This window comes from Schistocerca piceifrons, chromosome 3 (assembly GCF_021461385.2).
Source record: "Schistocerca piceifrons isolate TAMUIC-IGC-003096 chromosome 3, iqSchPice1.1, whole genome shotgun sequence".
NCBI classification, from domain to species: domain Eukaryota; kingdom Metazoa; phylum Arthropoda; class Insecta; order Orthoptera; family Acrididae; genus Schistocerca; species Schistocerca piceifrons.
In genome coordinates this window covers 256,013,435-256,040,909 of record NC_060140.1, presented here as the reverse complement: position 1 = coordinate 256,040,909, position 27,475 = coordinate 256,013,435, and the positions used below count along the sequence as shown (strand labels likewise).

Genomic DNA, 27,475 nt, shown 5'->3' with positions numbered 1-27,475 from the left:
TGTCCTTCACAGAGGAAATGTGTGTGTATACATGTGTGTGTGTGTGTGTGTGTGTGTGTGTGTGTGTGTGTGTGTGTGTGTGTGTGAGTGAGTGAATATTACAGTAACTACTTACCAAAATACCAAAATAGTTATGGCTTCCAAAACTGTGTGTAGAAGGTTGTAAGTCATTGCAGAGGACCTACATAATTTTTATATGTTTCATTTAAGTTGTCATAATTTTATGTGTCTACATGTACAACCATACTCTGCATAACCCTGTGAAGCACATGGCAGAGGATAAGAGTTTATTGGTACACTGAATGATTTATCTGTGCTTTTGATTATACAGGTTTAAAATACTTTCTATTCCTTAGGGTTCACCAAGTGAATGTATCTTTATATCACTCATTGCTGCACGCCATCAGGCTATTAAAGCATTGATGGTTGATAAAAAGAAGGATGAAATAGTAGAAAGCTGTAAAATTCTGAGTAAGCTTGTAGCTTATACATCAAAAGAATCTTGCCCAAGTATTGAAAAAGCAGCCAAACTCTCTTATGTGAGACTACGTCTCTTGAATGTTGACAAGAATAATTGTCTTCGAGGTGACATATTAAAGAAGGTAAGTCAAAAGTAAAAGTTATATGCAGAGTATCTGATCACTCCACAAACATATCCTCAGAGTTATTAAGAGCTTTGGGAGAACCAACTACTACCAAATAAATTTGTTTGGTTTGTGAGTTAAATGAAACATGCAAAGTATCATAAGATTTCAAGAAGAATTTAATGGTCCTAATACAAAAGAAGGCTGGCTCTGACAACTGAGAGTAGTAATGAACACCAGTTTAGTAAGACATGACTGCAGAAAAAAGGAATTATTTACAGAAGAATGAATGGATTTGCAGAAGCCAATTATGGGGCATATCAGGGTGGGTAATGGAGAAATGTAGCTACATGGGAGGCACTACTGGCCCTACAACTCTTAGAAGACAAGACTGAAAAAACCTACTTTTATAGCATTTGTAGATTTAGACAGTGTTGAATGGAAGACACTCTATAATTCTGAAATGAGCAAGGTCAAAATAAAAAAAAAGGAAATTTATCTACAATTTGTACAGAGACCAGACTAGTTACAAGAGACAGACAATGTAATAGGGAGCAGTAATTGAAAACAGTGTGAGACAAAGTTGCAGCCAATCCTCAACATTATTCAATCAGTACACTGAGCAAGCTTTAAGGATATCAAGGAGAAAAATGGAAAGGGAATCTAAGTTCAGGGAGAAGAAAGAACATTGTCATAACATTTTAATTCAGTTTGGGAAGGCAAAGTACTTGGAAGATCAGCTTAACAGAATGAGTAACCTCTTGAAAAGAGGTTAAAGATGAATATCAACAAAAATAAGACAAGGATAAAGGCATGTAGTCAGATTGAAACAGGAGACACTGAGAATATTGCATTAGAAACTGAGGCACTAAAATAGTAGACTAGTTTCACTATTTTGAAATAAAAATAACTTACAAAGCCAGAAACAAAGAGACTGCATAACTAATGAAGAGGTACAAAATCAAATCAGGGAGAAGAGAAACTTGTGTTAAAATGTGAGTAAAAGAAGGGATCAGTTGATAGGAGACATTATGATGTAGCAAGGAGTACTTAATTTGCTGATTGAGGGAAGGGGAGGTAAAAATTGTAGAGAGAGACCATGGTTTGAGACAGTAGGCTGACTCAAATGAATGAAGAATGCAGTAGTTATGCAAAGATGGAAATATTTGCACAAAATAGCTTAGTATGGAGAGCGGTATCAAAAGTTTTTGGACTAAAGGCTAGAACTACATTACAACAGCATTAGTTCAAATGGCTCTGAGCACTATGGGACTTAACATCTGTGGTCATCAGTCCCCTAGAACTTAGAACTACTTAAACCTAACTAACCTAAGGACACATCCATGCCTGAGGCAGGATTCGAACCTGCGAACGTAGCAGTCGCGCGGTTCCGGACTGCGCGCCTAGAACAGTTAGACCACCACAGCATTAGTTGCCTGAGTGTTTTTACAAAAGAATTTCACCAGCAATAACAGCATTTTTTAAATTTTAAGACATTCCAATATTTCAGTAAAAATAAAAAAAGTAAAAAATAAAAAAATAAAAACTGGATGGCAGTATTGTTCACTGTTAACAGATTATCAGCAACAGCAGAATGAATTATTATTTTTAATTGTACAAGTTTCTGGTCTCACTACAATAATTCTGTTATATTTTTATATTTCTTATAAAACTTTATGTTCCAAATAAGAACCTTGCTAAAATACTGCAATCTGAATTTAAATTGCATTGAGTGAACCATTGTTAAACATTTAACCCTAATATGCTGCTAAGTACTGCTTAATTTGTTTACATTTCAACTAAACTCTATCACTACTTCTGTTTAATATAGATAATTTTGTTTTAAATTTGTTGCTACTGTGCCAGTTTTTCTCTTCTTTATTCTCCAAATTTTCTGTTTCAGGCAATAGAAGCTGATATAAGGGAAGGGTTTGTTCCATTCTACGTAGCTGCAACACTTGGTACAACCACAGTGTGCTCATTTGATAATGTAAAGGAAATTGCTCAAGTCTGTAGTGACTACTCTCTTATCTGGCTCCATGTAGATGCAGCATATGCAGGCAATGCTTTTATTTGCCCAGAATTTAGATATTTGATGAGTGGTATCGAATTTGCACGATCAATAAATGTCTGTCCCAGCACGTGGTTTCTAGTCAATTTTGACTGTTCATGCCTATGGGTCCAGAACTATCAACACCTTATTGAATCACTGGCAGTAAACAAATTGTATTTGCAAGATGACTGGGAAGATGAAACTGTAGAATTTCGTCAGTGGGGTATACCACTCTCTCGGAGATTCCGGGCTCTAAAGCTGTGGCTTGTATTGAGATGCTATGGTATTAATGGAATACAATACCATATTAAGAGACATTGTCATTTAGCCAAACTCTTTGAGTCCTACATAAAGAAAGATAAGCGTTTTATACTGATGAATGATTGCTTGGTGAGTCATAGATTTACAATAAGAACTTAAATGTTAATTACATCTGCACTTATAACAATAATGGAAATTCTTGAGTGGAGCAATACATAAAATAAGAGAAAGGCAGTCACACCTATAGTGGATCAATGTGTAAAGCACAATTACACATAACAGAAAACAGCATTCACACTGGCTTTTTTTCTAGCAATAGTACTTGATTATTGAACTCTTTCATTTCAGTAATCAAGTATAAATAATTGCTCAAGGGAATGTATGTTTGGATGTCTGTATGACTGTGTGTATATGTGAGTATGTGCACTGTTAAGGAAAGAACTGGTGCTCGAAACCTAGTGTCAGTGCTGTTTTCTTTCATGGGTTACTGTGCTCCATGCATCAGTCTGCTGTAGGTTAGTGATTGTCATACAGATATCATAATCATAATCAAAGTACTTTGTGTAACTAGTTACAATCCATTAATTTTTTAGTTGTAATATATAATTTTACCTACTGTTTTATATGTTACTAGTATTTAGTCTTAGTAATTTCACTTGCTCATTTTCTGCAACATTAAATTTGTATCATTAAACTACAATAAACCAACAATATATGCAGTAAACTTGAATGAAATGCATCCATGATTACAGGTCTAGGTTTTTCTTTTTTTGTTTTTGTTTTAAACACAAATGTTCACCATGCTCTCTAAGTAGGTGAAGTGTCAGTCAGTCTTATGTGATAAAGAAGTATCTGTTTACTTAAAAAATAAGAAATAAAATGAAATTGTGCATAAAACAATGCAAAGGAAACTCATATTGTTAAGGGTATAAGCTGCTATTGGAAATTTCAGAGAATCAGATTCTAACATAATTAAACAAATAATTTTATTCGTTTAGCATATATTGTAGCTTATGCTTTTGTGCATCACTAGTTTTGTTTGAGTTACAAGTTGAGGCTAACAGTAGAATACGAAGAACTAGGGAACACTGAAACTTTTCCATCTTTTACTTAACTTTGTTTTTCAATCTTCTGCAACTTCAAAAATCTCTGATTTGCTGCTTACTTACAGTTTCTATTAAGATATTTCACATTCTGACTTTGGAAACGCATCAGTTAGATTTTTACATCTTGAAATTCCATGAACTTTGCCACACATAATTGGAGAAACAATGCAAAGCCCTGAGCGCTTCAATACAATACTTTTAAGATCCCTATCCACTACCAACATGAGATAATGTCAAAATGATGACACTAGTGGGACTTTCATGCAGCCATTCACACATTGTCTTCTGTAATTCCCATAATGAGTCAAGTTAGTCATTAACAGATAGAAGCAGTTACTGTTGGCTACTTTTGTAATGTGTACTAACAACATATTATGACTAGAGCTAAACTACTGAAACTCATAATTATGACTATTGCTTCTAGATTAATTTATATATGTATGTTGAGAGGAAAATGGCTACTGAATAAAGCCACTGCTCCTCCTAAAATAATACTTAGCTGCTGTTTCAATCTAATACTTAAAAATAAGCTTTATGTAATACTTCACAGGCAACAACCAGCTATCTGTAAAATACAAAGTCAGGATCTATGTAATACAAATATTAGATTTACATGGAATTTACATTTCTGAGTCCAATTGTTCCTGTGGAAGGAGCAGGTAATTAGGTATTATTTTACCTTATTTTTAAGTAAGTATGTTTTTAGATTTCTAACCTGATGTCCATTGGCCATCTCTTACAGACTTTTGCCTCAGTCTATAAAACTGCATTCTAAACATTAGATTTGGATGCATACTTTATATGCAGATTATTTCTACTTGTAGTATTGTGGGTGTGACTTGCTGACTTCATCCTAAATTCAGGCTTGTTAACCACAGATATTCTGCAATATTATAGTCAGTTGCCAGAAATAAAAAGTTGTCCATCAGTTTAGATGATTTTTCTGGTTTATTCACTCTTCATATTTCACATATAAGTCAAGGAGGTTGACATATGTGTGATATTGCACTATACTATGACATATGCAAGCTTTACAAAAATATTATGTATTCTGTAAAACCCAAAAAGTCTCTCTCTCTCTCTCTCTCTCTCTCTCTCTCTCTCTCTCTCTCTCTCTCTCTCTCTGTCTCTCTCTCTCTCTCTCGCTATGGCTTCTCCATACCAAACATAGAACACTTAGTATTTAGTCCAGAGTCAATACATTACTTACATTTTAGCCTCTTTATGCAGGAGACCAGTGAAAGAATAGATTTATGATGAACAGAAAACAGTTTTTGTGATTTTCAGATAATAACTCTACATTTTTATAATAATCAGTACTGTCAACAAAGGTGAATAGGGACAGATTTTAAGGGATTTAAATAACAAATCCAGAAATACAAACTGCAATAGATACTTAAGTCACACAAGTGGAAGATGGTATTGTTACTCATCCTTGAAACCAACTATATTTGGTACTACTTAATATAATTTGTACTACTTTGCAATTAAGAATCATCCTTATTCACCCCATGGACAGGGTCAACAGGGACAGTCATAAATATAAACATAGAACCCTATTGCAACAGGCACTGGAATTGGTAGAGACACAAAATACTTTTTTGAGGTACAAATTAACCTTTAGAATACAAAAACATCATTTAAATGTACATCTGCCTCATCTTTCTAATGGTTCTTTCATGACTTGAATCACTTGAATGTGTGGTGTCGATAGGTCACATTGACCACACAAATTACAATCTTTGGAATATTAACAGCTCTGACAAGCCACCATCTTTAATTCAGTCTGCCTTTGTACTTCATGCAGTGTTCATGTTTATCGGTCATTATGGTAAAATATATGAGTATACAGAAAACTTGGGAACTGTTTATTACTTATGTTACAATCCATATCCAGAATTCCATATTGGTGACCTCGGACAAAAAAGTTCTATGTCTTCCGCGACTTCCACACCGGTCGTATAGAATCAACAGGTTTCACATCCAATGCCATGGCTACATCACAGAATATTCTTTATTAAGATTTGGAGGCCCAGCTCTTATGACCAGGTCAAAACAACCTTCTGCCGTTGGGTATTTCACAGCTAATGGACAATGATCTACGATCTTCGACGAGGATAACTTCTACTTTAGCAACTTCACAATGACGGAGTGTTGTGCAGTTACCTCAAACAATGGCCTCAGGCTTTGTTTCACTGGTTTCACAATACCAAGTGAAAAGTGAAGTGGACGATCTACTAAATAGTGTGATGATTGATCACTCATACGAAGTTCAAAGGGACCGAAATTCACACATGTGCTTTGATCCTCTATGCGCCATGACATCGGTTGCAGTAGTGCCATGTGCAACACTGCCATTTGTGCAAAATGCGCACACAGTCAACTGTTACCAAGCTACGCCAGCCTCGCCTACCTCACAAATCAGTAGCAGACATTTTTACACATCAAGTTTGCCACAACAAACCACTGGATCGGCAGCCCGGTTTCGCGAGCACTTGGGTACGAGTGCACCCAACATAGCCTCTTCACCCAGCAACATTGTACTATGACAATGAGACCGCCAACAGGTTTCACCAGTGTTTTATGGCCCTACCACGAAGGGTGCAGGGCCAGTGTGCGAGGAAAACTCACATTGTTGCCACTTAAGCTCCAGGCCACCCCTTCTCTGCATTTCCATTGAACCTTCTGCATCACCAACATTGATGAACCAATTCTTGGTATGGATTTTTTTGTCCCATTGCAAGCTCTCCCCAAAGCAGATACTGTGGTCCGGCACCCATACTCCTTGTTCCATTACTGCCGCAACATGGGATATAGTTCACAAGTGTTCCACCCTCACTGGCAGGATTGTGACCTGCATCACTAACCTACTTTCAGAATACGGCTCAGTGGTGCACCTCCGCTGGGAGAATGACGAGCTGAAACAATGCATTGCTCACACTTACAATGAGCTTGCTGCAGCTCGCACCTCGCTGTGGAAACTGGAATTCACAGTTCCTTCACTGGATCAAACTTCATCACCAAGCATCAGTTTGAACACTCATCAGGTTAGTTCAAAAATATTCATTGCGTGTGACGATTCGCATTCAGTGACCTCCACACCGCCCAAGTGCCCACTACGCGCAGTGCCTCGTGTTTCAAACAGTGTCTTTAATAACAGTTGCTCACACAGCATGACCACACCCACTATGTAGGCAGCCACACAGCTTGATGATAAACATTCTGCCTCTCCCGTGCACCAGCCAAGCAACTCGGTGGCCATTGCTGTACCTCGCGTGATGACAGAGCCTCTCTCACCCGCGCCAGTTACCCAAAGCAAAGTTAACAACAGAGAGTCACTGCGCCCACTATTCTGCTCCATGCTGTGTGCACAGCTGACCTCTACAAACGACCACACGCTGCGCTCGTGTAATAGGCATGTGACTTTTGTGCTGCCTTTTCCCACTCGCGCTAATGGCTATGCCTCATCGCACCCCACTCATCCCAGAACTCCACATCAGAACATTACTCAGCCTTGTGTGCATTTCTCACTCTTCCATCACTGACAGAACAATGCACCATTCTGCTCCATGCTGTGTGCACAGCTGACCTCTACAAACAAGCACACGCCGCGCTCGCGTAATAGGCATGTGACTTTTGTGCTGCCTTTTCCCACTCGCGCTAATGGCTATGCCTCATCGCACCCCACTCATTCTAGAACTCCATATCAGAACATTACTCAGGCTTGTGTGCAGTTCTCAGTCTCTTCCATCACTGACAGAACAATGCACAAGGTAATTACCACTGCCGGCCCTCCTATTAGACACAAGGTTAGATGCGTCAACCCCATTAAGTTGTGTGCAGCCCAGCAGCAAATTAATGAACTTCTGGAGGCAGGCATTCTACAGCCATTAGACAGCAATTGGTCTTCACCAATTCACCTCATCACCAAACATGATGGTTCTTTTTGAACGTGTGGTGATTATAGACATTTAAATGCTCACATTGTCATGGACAATTAGCCCATGCCAAACATAAACGATTTCTCTCATATGTTATCGGGCACCACAATCTTCAGTGTGATTGTCTGCAAACGTGCTTATCACCAGATTCCCGTAGCACCGGAAGACATTCCAAAGACTGCAATACTCATACCACTCGGTTTGTTCCAGTACAACTTCATGCCATTCGGTTTAAAGATTGCAGCACAAACGTGGCAACGTTTCATTAACTAAGTCTTATGACGTTTCAAGTTCTGCTTTGCATACCTGGATGACATACTCATTTTCAGCAAATCAACTGAAGTCCACAAAGATAATTTATCCCAGGTCCTCCAGACTTTGGCATCCAATGGTGTCGGGGTCAACAAAGAAAAATTCCAATTGCATCCGTCTTCTGTGACATTTCTGGGTTACACTGTCTCTGCAAATGGAATACAGCCTCCCAAATCCATGTGCAGGCTATCATGTCATTGCCACCCCATAGCTATGTACAAAGAACTCAGACATTTCCTAGTTACTATAAATTACTACCGCCATCATCTAGCTTCTTCCACCACCGTGTAGACCCCGCTGATGGACTCGCACGTTGGGAAACAAACTTCGGGCATTAAATCAGTCTGTTGGACTGAACCCATGCTAGAGGCTTACAGGGCTCTTAAAAAAGCTTTAGCTCATGCAGTCATACTCGCCCACCTTGATCCATTTGCTGATTTGTTCATCACTGCGGATGCCAGCGACATCACGATCGGGGCAGTATTACAACAGAGCAAAGGCGACACAGTTTCACCACCAGTTTCACTCTTCTCCAAAAAACTGTCTACAGCACAGAAGAAATATTCCTCTTTTGATAAAGAGCTTCTGGTGGTGCACGAGGCCGTCAAACATTTTCACACTGACATCAAGGGCCATCCTTGCTGGCGGATACCTTCTGCAACCCTCCTGAGGATCTCCCCCCCTCGATGTTTCCACCATTTCGACCTGGTCTCTCAATTTACTACTGATGTTGTCATGGCACCTTCTCTACTGTGCTGGAAAAATGATCTCCATAAGGACACCATTACAGTGTGGCTAAGGGCTGTATAGTACTTTAGTAGGGCTGGCCATGATGTCTCCTTTGTTGATGCTGCTGAGTCTGCGTTGTCCATGTGGCTTCTTGTTGTTTAGGCGATGATTCCTTTGCTGCTCTGGGTCCAAGAAAAGGTGCGGGTTTTTTTAATTATCACTGGACTGTCGAAATCATGATGCAGTATTTCATGGTTTATTTGTAACAAAAACACATATTTATTGCCAAAACTAGAAAAACAACTACACTCAACTGTGGCCAACACTCAAGTGGCTGAAAACCCATTGTAGACCAAAGTTCATGGTCATAAGCTACAAAGAACATACAATTCCAATATCGATTATTGATCGCAACACCTAACTTAGTATTATATTAAGCAAAAGCTTTTTTAACACAACTTAAGTGTATACTATAACAAAATGTCTATTTGTCAGTTCCATTACAATAGCACCCCAAGAATTTTGTAAGTATGAACATGTGAACATAATTCTGACACCAGAGTAATGGAACTGCCAAGAATATGATTTTAAATAAATTATAATTTTTAACAGGATTGTATCTTTTGAATTATCCTAACTTTCTGCTCATAGTGATTGACATGACATTAGGTTTAACATTGAAATTGTCACACAAAGTAAAGGAAAACATACAATTATTAATCTTACGGTAAACGAAATACAAGAGAAGTTTCACAATTTTCACTTAGAAGAGACTATAATGCTGTAGCACTTCACATTAAACCATTGAAAGATTGTAACTTTTAACTACTGGTTTGTTTTATTTACTTTTGTTGCCCAATTTTCACACTACTCACAATAATGTCCCACATTGTCCATCTGCACATAGGTGACTTCCATTAATAGGTCTGATTTCTGCTTGTCCTGCAGCGCGTCTGTTTCCAAAGCTTAGCTGTTTGTATCACTTCATTGACTATAATGCCATGTTATCTAAAAATCATATACAGAGATCACCTTTTGGTTACATAATATTTATATGTAAGTACATGGTTAGGATACATAGTTTATCCTTCTGGTAATGTTTATCTAGTGGGGAAGTTTACAGAATCTGCCTGAGTAATACCACACAGATAAGGACTGATCCAAAAAAGATCCTTTAAATAATAATAAATTCAATAAACATGTAATACAAATGCATTAACATATTGGGTGTAAAATGTCTTATCACAAAGACATTACTCCAACGATAAAAAAATTAAATTGTTTTCAAAAGTAAAGTTACAGGCAGTTTGCTACAAGGGTTCATATTCACAGTAAAAGTGCAAAGGTAGAATCATGGATGAAAGTTTTAGAATGGTATGTATATATCAAAATTAAAAAATATTATTGCCTATGCTTTTGCAGTGGTTGAGAAAGAAATATACAGTAATTCATGTGGCTTACTAAAAATAATTGTCTCCTAGTAGATTTGGAAATTTCAAACACTTAAGTGTGCAGTAATTAGGACTCTGCCTTGAAGATTAAAAAGATTAAAAAAACTGTTAATTGTTACAAGACAGATTTAGTGTTGATTAGTGGCTTGCATTTTAAATGATGTCTCAACAAATGTGGCATGAGAAAGTTATTACACATGCTAAAATTACACAAATGATCAAATATCAATCAAATTGCATAAACATACAGAAATATCAAGAACTAACATGGCAAGCATATTACACAGAAAATTCATTGCAAACACTTCATGCAGTGAATACATATTAAATGAATAATAAACATTTTCAAGGGCACAAAACTGTATCAAAATCAGACAATTTTTATATATAAAATTTCATAATTTCCAGGGAAAAACTTTTGTTGAGTCACCTTTTAACTTTCTCAGAATAGTCTTACTCCTTTTCTTTACACAATTTCAACGAAACAATATTCCTTAGACGGAGAACTTTCCTGGATTTAGGATACACCAAACGGCATGCATTAGGGTGTGGATGCTCTACAATCTCGAATGGACCCATGTATGTATCAAAGAATTTCTTTATTTCAGAAGATAGAATTTTTGATGTCACATGTGATTTTACTAAAACATAATCTCCAACTTTAAACTTGGTTGCTTTGATTTTGCCATCATGTTGTCTTTTTCTAATTTCCCCCTGTTTTATCATGGTTTCTTTGACTACGGCTTCACGTTCATGCATAGTCATCATTGTGCATGGTGGAAATTCTAGGAGTTCAGTGATAATGTTGTCTAGTTTTAGATGAAACATAATAAGATGAAAATCCTATGTAAGTATGTTGCAAACTGTTCATAACATCTTCAAAGTCTCGTACATGATCATACCATGTAGGATGTTTATGACTGCAATATGTACGACATAAATGACCAATCTCACACAAGTATCTCACAGCTGGGTTTGACAATGGATTATATACAGATATTTGAACATGTTTGTTTCCCGATTTATCAACAAAGGCTTTCCAAACTTTTGACAAAAACTGAGAACTGTTATCTGACAAGATTGCTTTTGGTTTCCCAACGTTTAAGAAATAGTCTTTTTCAACTTTTATAACTATCTCTTTACCTGTGGTTTTTCTGACGGGATACAACTTGAATAGTTTAGAAAATACATCTACCATGACAAAAATATAGCAGTGGCCACTCCTACTCCTTGTAAGAGGCCCATAGAAATCAGCAGCAACTAGGTCTAGAGGCTGCACAGGAATAATGTTTTGCATTTCACCTCGACATTTTCTGTTACTTACTTTGACTCATTGGCACTTATCACAAATTGACAATTCTTTTCTAACTTTCTTGGACATTTTGTAGAAGTATATGTTTTATTGTAATTTCTGCATACACTTCTGTATGCCACAATGACCATAGCTCTCATGAGTATACCTAATTAACCTCTCAGCTTGGCCGGCCAAGGTGGTCTAGCGGTTCTAGGCGCACAGTCCGGAACCGCGCGACTGCTACGGTCGCAGGTTCGAATCCTGCCTCGGGCATGGATGTGTGTGATGTCCTTAGGTTAGTTAGGTTTAAGTAGTTCTAAGTTCTAGGGGACTGATGATCACAGATGTTAAGTCCCATAGTGCTCAGAGCCATTTGAACCTCTCAGCTTCATCCTCAGGCCAGCATAGTTTCCAATTGTCCGAGTCTTTGTCAGTTCTCCTAAACAGAGTACCTTTAAACACCTTATAGTACTTGCCTAGTTTTTCATATTTCTTTTTCCCTAAACAGCTCTTTACTAATTTCCAATTTGCACAACGGTTCTGGCTCCTCCTGATTTTATCACACAATGATCTAACAACTTTTTCATATGTGACCCCTTTCATATACCTCATTTTAAACTGTTTTTCTGCATTCTGATCAAACATTTCTGTTTCCCCTCCTACTGGTAGCCTTGATAGAGCATCTGCAACTATTTTGTCAGTGCCTTTAATATACTTAATTTCAAAGTTGATGATATGACTATAATAGAGGGAAACATTCCACGTGGCAAAAATATATCTAAAAACAAAGGTGATGTGACTTACCAAAAGAAAGCACTGGTAGGTCGATAGACACACAAATAAACACAAACATACACACAAAATTCTAGCTTTCGCAACCAACGGCTGCTTTGTCAGGAAAGAGGGAAGGAGAGGGAAAGATGAAAAGATGTGGGTTTTAAGGGAGAGGGTAAGGAGTCATTCCAATCCTGGGAGTGGAAAGACTTACCTTAGGGGGAAAAAAGGACAGGTTTACACTCGCACTCACACACATATCCATCCACACATATACAGACACAAGCAGACATATTCAAAGGCAAAGGGTTTTCAGAACTGGATCTGCCAAAATTCCTTTTTCTGTTATAACATGTCCCAAAAAGTTTAACTCAGGTACTGCAAATTTGCACTTTTCTAGTTTTAGTGTCACTCCCCCTCTTCTAAGTTTCTCACATGCATGTCTTAAAAGCCCAACATCCTCATTCCAATCGTGTCCAGTTACTAAAATGTCATATACATAAATCACTAATTTGGATACAAGTTCCTGCTCGAGCACATGGTCTAAAGCTCTAATGAATTCTGCTACTGATGAGTTCAAGCCAAAAGGGACTACACAATACTGATAGCAATGGCCATTGTAAAGAAAAGCAGTGTATTTCCTAGATTTGGGTGCCAGGAGTAATTGGTGAAAGCCTGAGGTTAAGTCTAGACTTGACATTAATTTTATATCCTTGAACTTGTGTAACAGCTCATCGATGTTTTCAGGGTGATCTGTTTCCCTGTATAAGATCTTGTTTAAAGCCTGGAGTCAAGAACTATTCCCACTCCCCCATCTCTCTTTGACACAACTACCAGTGGGTTATTATAAGCACTGATACTCCTTTCAATAATGCCACACACTTCCATCTTATGTAATTCTTTCTCAACTGCTGTACATTTTGCTATGGGCACACCATATGGTTTTATGAAAAATGGGTCATTGCGTCTTACTAGCAAAGTACTTTCATAACCCCTAGCTTTCCCTGGAATGTTGCTAAAGACATCACTGTATTCACAAAACAAAGACTCTAGTTCCTGTTTTTGCTCATCGTTTAGATTGCTAGCTTCTAAAATCTTAGTGTTTACAAGTGTGTTGAAATCTAATTCACTTAAATCTAGCTCTGTTGTGTGTTTGTCAACATATATATTCTCCTTTAAAAGATTTATAGTGTTAAATTTATCATTACACAGAACTGTATTTGATCTGACAAACTTGGTGGAGATACACCCCCCATTTGGTGTTGCTATGATAAGTTTTTGTCCTCCCCAATCAAATCTTGCATCTACACTCCGAATCCATCACATCCTGAGAATACAGTCCTCACTGAGGCCTGGTATAATTAGTCATCCATGTGTAAATGTTACTCCCTCAATTGTAAAAGGTAACAAAGTTTGACTTTTCACAGTTTTACTATGTTTTCCTGTAGCACCTCTTATTTTCACCCCAATGACTGGCATTTCAATGTAATCTTTCTCGCACTTCAGCTTTTTGCTTAGTATTTCAGATATTCCTGACACTTGACTCCCTGTGTCTATAAGGCACCTGCCTTCCCAGGTATCAACTTTTGCTCTAATGAATCGACTACCTATGTCATCTCTTTTTTCAGGCTGAACATATTCATACAATAAATCATTTTGAATTTCACTAAAACAATGATTCCTGACTCACAAGTACCTATATTACTGTCACCTTTATTATCTATGATCATTACATTAACACACACATCATTAGCACTATCACATGCATTGATAATTTCATTAATACAAATATTTTCACCCATATAACATTGTTCATCACTAAGGTATTTGTCCTTCAGTTGTTCAACAATAATATGTTTAGTATTTTTCCACCAATCAGGATATAAAATTTGAGACATATTAAGAATCATTTTTCTAAAACTGCTGTCATTTCTAATTGCATCACTATTTAGCCACATATTATAAAGAAATAATTCACCTTTGTTCATTGCAAATGGTAGCCTACTTGCACAGTCAGTATTACTGTTCAGGGAATCTTTATCATCTACCCAGGTTCCTTCATAAGATGTTGGATTGCAGAACCTATTGGTTGTGACACTGACATTAACACCACTTAAATTGTTAATAACATCCTTGGGTACATCTACAACTTGCATATCAGTTTCTCCCACAACACCTAATGCCTCCATTTTCTCTTTCAAGCAAACAAAATATTTTTCACCATCATCATGTATCATTAAATCTTCATTTTCCCAAATACTACCATCATCAACTTCTCTCTCCCAAAAACTTAAAACGTTGCTTTCACACCCAAGTGTATTTAATTCTTTGCTCATTAAATCAGTGTCAACAATTTGCTCGCCTGGTTCCCTCATCAGTGCATCAATTCTTAAATCATTTAAATTGTTAACCTGCTGGTCATCTGACAAACTACAAGGTTCTGCCCATTCATAAAATTCAGCTAAGTCAATTACTTCTGCTGGCTCTTTATTACAACCAATGTGTTCATTCTTAACAGGTACTGTGTTTAGAGGGTAGTACACATTCATAAGATAACTACTCATTACTTGAGCTGTATCTTTTGGTACAGTGTAGTCACTGTTATTGATCCATCTATTATCTACGCTTTTCACCCCTATCTTGTGGATCAACAATGGAGCGCATGCTAGTTTTTTACATCATGACTTCCCATAGCATTTTGACTCTTGGTGTCACTATGTTCCTGCCAATTCCTGTTTTCAGACTCCCTGTTATTACTTTTGCTCCAATTGTTGCTTAATTGTCCTCTTGAATGGAAATTATAGTTTTCCCTTGAATGGAATTATTATTATTATTATTATTATTATTGTGACTATTTTGTTCCCTATGATGAAAACTATGGTTGTTAGATCTACTGTTTTCCCTTCTGTTAAAATTAGTGTTTCCCCAACTATAATCCCCACCTCTCTTTGTGTGATTAAAATAGTTTTTTTTTTCCCCCACTTTGTCTATAATCCTGTGGCAGAACTGCCAGAAAATATTAATATCTTTGCTTTTTTGTACTTCATTTTTACTTACTTTGGTTGTTGACTAGTTGGTGTGAGACGTTCGTCATGACTGTTACCGTGATTGTCGAAACCTATTTCTTTGTGTTTTGATTTATTGTGTGCCAATAAAATATTATGTAGTGAAAGTAAATGGTGTTTTCTGTGTTATAAGTATAACACTTGCCATACTGGTGACCTCCGATGCACAACATACATCCAATTCGACAATGTGGCCATTTACTTCGACATTCCACATCGCTCACCTTCCGCTCCTATCGGACTACAACATGATACTAACAGTGCCTCTACACTGCCTTTCCATGGTTTTCTACACACAACACCACCAACAACTGGGATAAAATTGGAAGATAAGTACAACGCCGTCGAGTTTTCTCCGTCATCAACAATGCCGTTGTGGACTCGTTCAACATCGTCAGTGATGTCACCTGCTATGAAATCTTTTTTTACGTTCATCTATAACAAACCAATCGTGAGTGCTGTGCCTAAATTTGTGACTCACAGTGCATTGTATTTACAACCTCCTGTGACATGTAGTGTGCAACAGTGCCCCAACACTATGAACTTCACAGACTTTTCGAGCCCACAGATCACTTGGAGCTCCCCATATATTGCTGATAAATCGGTTTTGGACACATTCTCACTACAAAAACAGATGGGTACAAATTTCAGTGACAACAATTACTGGTTGGACAGTCGTCCTGCCCCAATTATTTCCGCAGCTCCGGCTGCGCCTGCCGTGCCTCCCGCGACAGCCGTGTTTAAACCAGCCGCTGCGAACGCCGCGAGTGACAGCTTCATAGACACTCCGCCACTCCCATCCGCTGTGCTATCAAATCTGTTACATCCACAACACAAGAGTGAGAAAATTCCTAAATTACCAAGGTTCACGATGGACAATTCGCATACGTGGTTTATTTTGGCAGAGACTATATTCACCGCCCTAAACATTGATTCAGACAGTGCTAAATTTATTGCGCTTATTAGTGCCCTAGAGGACCACACTGAGTGGGTACAGGACATAATGCTGTCGGTGGCCCCCGCAAATCGTTACGCACTGGCAAAACAACAGATCTGCGAATGTCTAGCTAAGACTACGCGAGAGTCTGTTTTATACATACTGCGAGATGTACATCTCAAAGACTCGACTCCTTCACAACTGTGACAACGTATCAGAGCAGTCTTCGATAGCAAAACTATGCCAGATGAAGCTTTACTTTCTTTCTGGGTTGCAAAACTGCCGCAAGCTATCCAACTGCAGTTCCTATCACATGACCAGGAACCTCTACAAGCGAAATTATTACTGGCTGACGCCGCATATAAGATAATCAACAGAAGAAAGTTATCTACATGTGTCCCCCTCGATATTACGCCTCCCCCACATGGCAGAGGCCGATCTTTCCAAAACAACAGACAGAGCACACTGGCTGAGCACCAGATTCCACACCGTCCTTCACCATCCCATACCACAGCTTCAAGTGACGTTTTTCACTCGGTAACAACACAGGATCAGCAAGTTTATCCTCTCTGCTGGTATCACTCCATTTACAGTAATACAGCCAGGAATTGCCGCTCACCTTGTGCAATGCACCAAAACATGCACGGCAGGCTGGTATAGGTGCACCGGTCCGCACTGTGACGTCAAGTCGCCTAACAGATCACAGGCTAATACTTCCGAATTATTCTCTCGGATGTTTGTATATCCAGGATATAGCTTCTCAGAAATGGTTTTTAGTGGTCACTGGTGCCAATGTGAGCATCATTCCATGTTCAATGGTCACTTCTACAATCAAGCATTTGCCTCACCAAAACAGAGCAGCCAACAATTCCTCATTAAAGGTTTATGGTGTAACGTAACTTCGCATTTACTTCGATGGTACACATAATTATGAATGGACATTTTCGGTAGTAGAAATTGATGAGCCAGTATTAGGATTGGACGTCTTAATTGCTCATAACTTTTCTTTAGACTTAATTACACCTGCCCTCTGCTCAGTGGATTTTAAACAAAAATTTTCGCCGAGATTTTCCCCATCCACACTGACAGAATGCAGCTCGAATACGTCCTGTCAACAAGACAAAGAGATGGTTTCTATTCTATCTGAGGAGGTCAAAGCTGCCGTAGTGAACTTAGTTACGCAATGCCTTGAAGTCGACCAACTGTCTGAAGACAATGCAACGCTACTTCAACGTTTAGATGCCGTGACATGAATTATGCGGGATTAGAGAGCAGATCAAGATTAAAAGTAATAACACACACGAAACTACATGGGACCTGCATACTGTACCGCTGTTTATATGCAGCCACAGCAGCACCTGCCACGACCCGGACAGCGAAGACGGCAAGCCACCCAGCAACCCCCCCACCCTGCGCTTCACCATCCGCCTTTCATCAAAACTCAGAGGTGACAGCTGTTACAGGCAACGCCGCTCATGCACATGCAACAATTCCTTTGTGCAGTGACACCATAGTCAATGGAACCCTGCCGGCTGTTGCACAGCGCAGCTCTGCGGACAACAATGCAGCTTTCACTGAACTACCGTTCAATGACAATGTGTTTCGGGTTAGTTCCCTTTCATACTTATCACGCACCGACGATAATGTCGCACCTTCCTGCATCCCTCCATGTATTTCGGGCATACCTATTCACAAAATCAAGGCCATTACTACGGTCGTCTGTCACCGGCTTAACACAACTGAGGGACTGCCTGCCCGTTCTTGCCCCCGTCGTCTCAATGCAAAAAAACTTTCCGCTGCCAAAGAATGTATTTTACGCTTGGGTATAGTCCACCCCTCGGACAGTGCGTGGTCTTCCCCAGTACATGTCATTCCTAAAAAGGACAATTCCTTTCGACTCTGTGGAGACTATAGGCATTTGAATGCCAGAACAATACTTGATAACTACCCTGTCCCACACCTCCACGACTTTTCACAATCCATGTTCCGTGCCAACTTTTTCTCTGTGTTAGACTGCAAAAAGGCATACCATCAGATTCCGATGCACCCAGAAGATATCCCCAAAACCGCTATCATCACCCCATTTGGACTATATGAATGTTTGTTTATGCCTTATGGATTGAAGAATGCCGCTCAGACCTGGCAAAGATTCATTGACACCATTCTACGTGGCCTTAATTTTTGCTATGCCTACCTAGACGACATTATTATTTTCTCCACAACTGCCAAGGAACACAAACAACACCTCCAACAGGTTTTTGATAGATTGGCATGACACGGAGTTGAGATTAACCATGACAAATCCCAACTGGAGAAGCCAGAGGTTATTTTCCTGGGACATTTGGTCAATAATGAGGGCATTCGTCCCACCTCAGACAGAGTACAATGAATACTTGACCTTCCCCTCCCTCAAACCTATAAAGAGTTACGTAGATACCTCGGAATGGAAAAATTTTTTTAGACTCCACATTCCACATGCGGCATCTCTTCAAGCCCCTCTCACTGAGGCCTTAAAGGGAAAGAATACCACAGGTGACAGACACATAGAATGGGATCAGACCATGCAGCGAGCCTTCAACTCGCTTAAGTACGCCTTAGTGAACGCTATTACCCTGTCTCACCCTCACCCTGACGCCTCCCTGACAATAACCACAGACGCTAGCGATAATGCCATTGGCGCAGTTTTGCAACAAACCCTACCAACAGGCCCTACACCCCTGTGTTTCTTTTCAAAAAAGCTCACCTAAATGCAAAGAAAGTGGTCCACATTTGATCATGAACTTTACACCATTTATGAGGCCGTAAAGTACTTTTGTACAGATATTGAAGCCCGACTTGTGACAGTTTACACAGATCACAAGCCCCTTGTCGAGGCTCTCCGCAAACCAGCATTAGATGTACTACTCAGAAGGTTCCGCCATATGGATTTAGTATTACAATATGTTTCAGACTTTCAATATATCAGGGGTAATGACAATGTTGCAGCAGACTACCTGTCACGCCTGTCCTCCCTGAAGACAGCTATTGATCCTCACCGCTTACACGAGCTCCAGCTATCCAACCCAGAGATACAGCACCTTCTCTCTGACTCTGATACTTCCTTACAAATTGCTCTACTTCCCTTCCCTAATGATGATTGCTCTTTGTATTGTGACATTAAAACATGTCATCCTCGTCCTATAGTCCCTAAAGCTCTTAGGAAAGACGTTTTCGACACAATCCACAATCTCGCTCACCCGAGCATTTGCGTGACTACGCGCCTCATTACAGAGAGATACGTTTGGCATAATGTAAAAAGAGATTGTACTCGCTGGGCGAGAGCATGCATACCTTGCCAGAGAGCCAAAATGCACAAACATACTAAACCCCCATTAGGCAAATTTACTGTGCCCTCAGGTAGATTCCGTCATGTCCACTTGGACATTGTTGGTCCATTACCGATATCTAACACTTTCCGTTACTTACTGACCATGATAGATCGTATCACACATTGGGCCGAGGCTATCCCCATCACAGACATTACGGCCAACACTGTAGCTAACGCTTTTGTCCACCATTAGCTTTCTCACTTTGGTTGCCCTACTTCACTTACCACAGACCAGGGGAGACAATTTGAATCTAATTTGTTTAATTGCCTCTGTCAACTGTGTGGTATCAACAAATTCAGAACTACAGCCTATCACCAGCAATCTAATGGCCTAATAGAACGATGGCACTGTACCCTGAAGGTCGCTCACATGTGTCATTCTTCCTCTGGGACTGAGGCACTCCCCTGGGTCCTTTTAGGGTTGAGGACGGTTTTCAAAGAAGACCTTAAAGCGGCAGTTGGTGAGACAGTATACAGAGAAAACCTTGCACTTCCGGCAGATTTTCTTGATGATCCTCCTCTACTTCCCGAGGATCAACTTCCCGAGTTGGTACGACAGGTTCGACAGCATATCACCAAGTTACATTTTCCGCAACCTCAATTGCATGCTACCCCTCCGGTTTTCATTCACCCACACCTCAGTTCTTGTAACTATGTGATGCTTAGAGAAGACGCCATGCATCCACCCCTTGCTCCACCCTACACTGGCCCATACCAGGTCCTGTCACGCTCTGAAAATACTTATATGATCCTCTTTAAGAACAAACCATCTGTCGTGTCCATTGAGCGATTGAAACCAGCATGGATCCTTAATGACACCGACATACATGATAATGAATCTGTTTTGCAAGAAACTTCAGAGGCCTGTCCTAACCCTTCTCCACAAGCTAATCAAACACTCTCTGCAAGTCAAGGCCCCCCTCTTCTGTACTTCATGCCTCCGAGTGCCAGCAGTAAAGAACTAGTGTTTCAAGTGAACCTGAGTCACTATGATGTGGCTCTATAAAAATACAACTTGTGGACACTTTTCTTTTTTTATTTGAAATTCAAAACAATTCTGTGCCATCTGACCAGAAAGACATTAAGCTACTACAGTGCTTCAATGTGGCTCCTGGTACTTCACAAAATGACATTTCAGCCAATGTAGACTCCAATAATGTTTTATTTATAAGAGTAACCCCCCCCCCCCCCCTCTCCTTCATCTTCCCCGAATCTTTCTACCCCTATGCCATCACCCGTGCTGGCCGCACCGTACGGCCGCCTCTCAGACTTCAAGATTACATCATGCCTTAAATGTCTACCTTCCCTTTATCACTTACTCCTCATCACTCCTCCTATGTGCTCCTCGGGGGGGGGGGGCTCTGTCGCAGAACTGCCAGAAAATATTAATATTTTTGCTTTTTTGTACTTCGTTTGCTCAAATCTTCTAGTTTCTTCAATTTATTTTTACAAAACTGTTTCATTGTCCCCTGTGTTTCCCTATAATTTGGTCCATTCAGGAACTCGCTCTTTATCCTGGCTTGTTCAGTTTCAGACCAGAACCATTTTAAGAACTCAATTTCAAATTCTGCATAATACATGTCCATAGAAAAAATTTGATTGGCCCATGACAAAGATTCCCCCTCCAAAAATTTTTTAAGAAACTTATTTTTGAAACTTTCACTCATAATGGGCAAAAAATTGTCTCTACAACTCTGCAGAAAGTCAACAGGATGCAAACTACACTCATTAGAAAAGATTTTAACTGGAAAATTGGCAAAATAAAATATTGGAACAAAAATAATTTGTGTCTCTGTAACTGATTTTCTTTACTTCCAATGGCAACTATGAAGGTCTTTCAGTGCATTTTTCATCCTAAAAGCTTTGAAAATATGTAATACATTTACCAGTCGCATCTCAGTCTCTTGGGTTTTGTCTGAATAACATTGTTACAAAGTGTAGAAAACTGAACATGCTTGACATAGGTTCAAATGAGTATCACACTCTTCAACATGTCTGAAGTTGATGTTAATTATCTATTGACCCATTCTGCTACATTACATTGATTTATTGATTCATCCCATAAATCTTTCTAGATTTATTTCAGCAAATACATGACTTTTAGCTTTATACACAAAGGTTCTTGCAGTAGCTGCACGGTCTTATTTCAAGTCTTTTGTATCTTAAATGATCTAGAAATTCTGCCACTGAATAGAAGCAATGATCCAATAAGAATGCCCTTTGGGTTTTACAAAAGAGTAAGAATGGTATGTCTTTTACTTTGTATGGAAGACTATTATAAATTTGTATAGCACTGTTTACTGTGAACATTTTATAAGCTGATGTCCTTATTGACTGGAAATGAAACTTTTCCTTTTCTCTTGTATCATGTTTATGGATATTAAAATTTTCATTTACATCTTTTTAATTCTTTCTAATATATTTACAGATTTCTAGTATGCACATACATGGAAGAAGGAGAATTGATGATTTTTGAAAGAGGGGTGTATGAGAATCTGTTTGTCGAGCATGTTGCATTGCTCTTACAGTTATTTATTGAGTTAAGAAGATGACTGAACTAGGCAGTGTATTACCCCAGAATATAGTTCCATACAGTAGGATGCTGTGGAAATGGGCAAAGTAGGCAGTTTGGACAGTGCTATAACTTGCTTTGACAGAGACTGTAACATATTTTATTTAGTGTTCCATTAATTTTGTTTATATGTGTGTGCTGTTAGAAGTCATTTTGAAGCCATAAGCCTAAAAACTTTGTTTCTGGAAAAGATGAAATTTTGCTGGAATTTATTGTCACACTGGTGCAGCATGCATCACCTTTTAAACAGAAATTTAAGAATTTTTTTTTTTCCTCAAACCATCTGTTTATCTGTTCTGTAGTCTTATTAATAGCTGTTTTAAGCTGACTTAGGGTATTTCCTGAAATTAGGATGCTTGTGTCATCTGTAAAAAAAGTGCTTGTTTGTAACTCATTGTTCAGATCTAGATCATTTATATACAGGAGAAAGAGGATTGGCCAAAAAATGGATCCATGAGGGACTCCTTTAATTAGAACTTCTGCATCTGAGAGGTATATCCTGGTGTTTTCATTTAGTTCATGTTTTGTTTGTATTTTTTGTTTCCTGTTTGTCAAGTATGAAGTGAAACATTTTAGTGCAGTGCCTCTAATGCCATATACTTGGAGCTTGTGGTCCAGTATGTAAAAGGCTTTACTTAAGTCTAAAAAATGCCAGTGGCTCTTTGCTTTTTGTCTATTTCTTGCAGGGCATTTTCTATAAAATCATAGAATGCACTGATTGTTGATTTATTTTTCCTGAATCCATGCTGAGAATCAGTGAGAATTTTGTTTTTCTCTAAGAATTTCGTTAACCTGTTATGCATTACTTTTTCTATGATTTTACTAAAGCCTGATAATAATGAAACTGGTCTATAGTTTTCTATATTTGTTTTGTCTCCTTTCTTATGGATAGGGACCACTTTAGCAATTTTTAAACTGTCTGGAAATGTGCCCATCAGAAAAGATGAATTTACTATATCTGCAAGAGGAAGTGAAATGTTTTTAATACATTGCTTTATCATGTAATCACAATTACCATCAATCCCTGATGACATTTTCCTATGGGTTGATGCAGCACTGATGATTTCATCTGGGATAGTTCCATCAATGTAGATTGAAGAGGAACATGAGTGCACTTTGTTTTTCTGTTTCTTTCTAGTACTATACCTGTTTTGTCACTGTCTCTTAAATTATTTGTAATCTCTGCAAAGTAACATTTAAAAAGTTCTGCGATGTGTTGCGGATTGGCTATACTCTTGTTCTTATGGTTAAGAGTGATATTTTCCATTTTATGGTATGCTTTATGTGCTTCCTTCTTTATGACTTTCCATACTGCTTGGCTTTTATTTGCTGATTCTGTTATGAACTTATCATTGGCCATTTTTTTCTGTTGTAGGATGGCGAAAAGTAAGTTAGCTTCCCTATTAGCAGAAACTGTAAGGGGGTCCACAGTCACACAAGGGGTGATCCCTGTGGTTAATGGGTCCAGGCAGACAGGTTTTTTAGGTTACAGCCGAAGTCCAGACAGATGACAATCAAGATAAATAGAATAAAAGAAACTTCACGTACTGTTAATTGGGGTAAAGCTAAGGGCAGTATCATCATACTTCATCAAAATATCAGGAGAATAAAAAATAAAGTAGATGAGCTATCAGTGTGCTTGCTCCTGATAAAGAAGTTTGGCAACGTGCCCTACAACTGCCAAACCCGTTGTTGTTGGAAGTTCTAAGCATCGCTCAATCCTTTGAAGCATCTCACGCTGCTGGCACGCAAATAGACGTGTGGTGTGATGTAGGCGCTGTACAGTCAACTTTCGACACGGACAATTTGCCTGTGTCACAGGAGAACGAAGATGTGGTGGCGGTTCACTCATGTAAACAACATTGCGTTGGGCCGCAACGCTCGCAGCAAAAACAGCAACCACAGAAGCAGGTTCGTTCCACACTTCCTTCTTGTCCATGTTGTTTCATACAGCATGACAGGGCCACGTGTCCCAAAAGGTTGGGCCACGTGTAATTCATGTAGGAAAAAAGGCCACATAGCTTCTGTGTGTCAGTCCCCTAAAGTTCCTGTCGACAAGGACGAGGCATTGGACATGGATGTTAACTGTGTGCTTTCTCAAACAAATAAGTTGTTTGTTACTGTTCGTGTTCTGGATAAAGACATTCACATGCAAGTGGACACTGGCTCTGCAGTAACTCTCATTAATTCTTGCACGTATTTGGAGTTGGGCTCCCCTCCCTTGTCTCCAGTTACGTGAAATCTGAGAACTTATAGTAAACAGAAAATTCCTATCATTGGCCAGTTTGATGCTTCCACTGCCTACAAGTCTGTTGTTAGGCCCCTCACGTTTTATGTGGTGGATCATGCGGGCACTGAAAACCTGTTCGGTTATGATGCTTTCCAGTTGTTCGGGTTCTCCATTGATGATGATGTGCACCTCACATCTGAGGATATTCCGTATCAACAGCTGGATGGATTGTGTTCTGAATTTTCGTCCGTGTTCTCTGCTGGTCTGGGTTGTGCCAAGGATTTTGAAGCCCACATTACTCTTAAACATACAGCTCACCCTAAGTTTTTCCGTGCATGCCCCATTCCGGTGGCATTGCGTGCACCTGTCAAGGCTGAGATAGACAGGTTAACAGCTTCAGGGATTCTCCTTCCTGTTACCTCCAGCAAATGGGCATCGCCAATCGTGGTGGTTTCTAAACCAAACAGGAGTCTGCGATTGTGTGGTGATTTTAAAGCCACCGTCAATGCTCAGAGCCCCATTGACACTTATCCTCTTCCCCGTCCTGAGGAGTTATTTACCAAGCTCGCTGGGGGCCAGTTCTTTTCCAAACTTGACTTATTGGAGGCATATCATCAGTTGCCATTGGATGCTTCTTCCAAGGAATTTCTCGTCATCAACACTCCTTGTGGGTTGTATCAGTACCAGTAGTTACCATTTGGCATCGCTAGCGTGCCGGCCATTTTTCAGCAGTTTTTGGAACAGCTCACGGCTTCCGTTCCCGGCTGCATAAACTATCTGGATGACATTGTTGTCACGGGGGCGTCCACTGAGGAGCACCTTCGCAATTTGTGTTTACTGTTTCAGGTCTTGCATTTGACTGGGTTGAGGTTCAATCTGGACATGTCACAGTTCTTCCAACCCTCCATTGTGTATCTTGGTTTCCACTTGTCCCGTGAGGATATACGTCCTCTATGTCAGCACGTTGTGGCCATTAACGCTCTACCCCGGCCGTCTACGGTCAAAGAACTTCAGGCGTTTCTAGGCAAGATTGCTTATTATCACAAATTCATTCCATCCGCAGTGGCGGTAGCTCATCCTCTGCATCAGCTGTTACGCAAAAACGTCCATTTCTGTTGGTCCGACGAGTGTGAGGAGGCTTTTGTCCGCCTGAAGGCTCATTTGCAGTTGGCGCCTTGTCTTGCCACATTCCATCTGGGTCAGCATTTGGTTCTGGCAACTGACACGTCACAGTATGGCCTAGGCGCTGTTCTCGCCCATCGGTATGAGGATGGGTCAGAACAACCCATCGCCTATGATTCCAAGACCCTCAACGATGCGCAACGGCGTTACTCTCAAATCAAAAAGGAGGCGCTCGCTATCATTTATGGTCTAAAAACGTTCAGCGTTTTTTTGTATGGTTCTAAGTTTCATCTCATGCCCTTCGGCATCGCTTCTGGTTAAGGCAGCTCACTGCCTGCAACGTTGGGCCTTATACTTGTCTCGTTTTCACTGTGAGATTCACTATTGCCCCACGGCCCAGCACGCCAACGCTGACGCATTGTCGTGATTGCTGATGGGACCCGACCCAGTTTTCGGTTGTGATGAACTACTCTGCTTCCACATTGATGAGGAAGAACATCGTGCAATCGAGGGTTTTCCACTTAAGGTTCACAGGTCGCGTCGGCTACTGCGTGGTATCCGGTCCTGTGTCAGGTGATCTATTATGTTCAACGGGGTTGGCCAGACAGGACCAAGGGCTGGGCATCGGATCCCCTTCGCAACTACCATGCCTTGCGCCTTCGTCTGTCTGTTCGTGATGGTGTTGTTCTTCTGGCCACGGATGGCGCATCTCCACAGATCGTGGTGCCAGCCTCTCTTTGCAAAGATGTTCTCAAACTGTTGCATGAAGGCCATTGGGATATTTCTCGGACTAAGTCCCTGACCCACAGGCACGTTTATTGGCCCGGTATTGATTCAGACATTGCCCACATGGTTGCTGCGTGTGGTCAGTGTGCTCAACAACTGGCTGCATCTCGTACAATGCCCTCTCCGTGGCTTGATCCGGTGCAGCCATGGGAATGGGTGCACACTGACTTTGCCGGCCCCTTCCTCGGTACTTATTGGCTACTGTTGATTGATGCCTTCTCAAAGTTTCCATTTGTTGTTCAATGTCCGTCGCCCACCACTGCGGTGACGACGCTGGCTTTGTCCAAAATCTTTGCGCTAGAAGGTCTTCCATCCACGATCATCATGGACAATGGCCTCAGTTCTCTTCGCAGGCCTTCCATGATTTATGTACTGGACAAGGGATTCATCATGTTACAGCACTGCCCTTCCATCCACAATCAAATGGGGAGGTCGAGCGCCTTGTCCGCACTTTCAAAAGCCAGATGAAAAAATTCCTTAGTGATTTTTCCACAGATGACGCTCTGCTGCAATTTCTGAGTTCTTATCGCTTCACACCTCTGGGTGATCGCAGCCCTGCTGAACTCTTGCATGGCCGCCAACCGCGCACTCTACTGCACCTGCTTCACCCTGTCAGGCCTTGTGCTGTGTCCCCTAGTGTGGGAAAATACTCGGTGGGTGCCAACGTGTGGGCACGAGGGTATGGATCTTGCCTTAAATGGATTCCAGGGGTGGTCAAGGCTGTTCGCGGCCGCCGGCTTTGTGAAATACGTACGGACGACGGCATGGTTGTTCGCCATTATGACCAGATGCGCCCACGAGTGGTGGCCACGCCGGTGCCACCACCCCTTCCTTCGCCTCCACCAGCCCGAGAAGCTGGTCCTGTCGCTGCTGCCAATCTACCGTATGTGT

At 40.2% G+C, this 27,475-nt stretch overlaps 1 protein-coding gene across 1 annotated transcript; it reads left to right on the top strand.

Annotated features, from left to right (window-relative positions):
- The first annotated feature begins 269 nt into the window (after nucleotides 1–269).
- LOC124788563 (tyrosine decarboxylase-like) lies at nucleotides 270–3,231 on the top strand. Its single transcript, XM_047255833.1, has 4 exons — nucleotides 270–293; nucleotides 357–602; nucleotides 2,488–2,860; nucleotides 3,212–3,231. The coding sequence occupies exons 1-4, from the start codon at nucleotides 270–272 to the stop codon at nucleotides 3,229–3,231; spliced, it is 663 nt and encodes a 220-aa protein (XP_047111789.1).
- The last annotated feature ends 24,244 nt before the right edge of the window (nucleotides 3,232–27,475 follow it).

Excerpts from the sequence above, each read along its gene's own strand:
- LOC124788563 (XM_047255833.1), top strand. The coding sequence starts at position 270 with ATGGCAGAGGATAAGAGTTTATTG. Across the intron at positions 603-2,487 it reads GAGGTGACATATTAAAGAAG|GCAATAGAAGCTGATATAAG; the intron begins GTAAGTCAAAAG and ends TTTCTGTTTCAG. Across the intron at positions 2,861-3,211 it reads TGTAGAATTTCGTCAGTGGG|CAATAGTACTTGATTATTGA; the intron begins GTATACCACTCT and ends CTTTTTTTCTAG.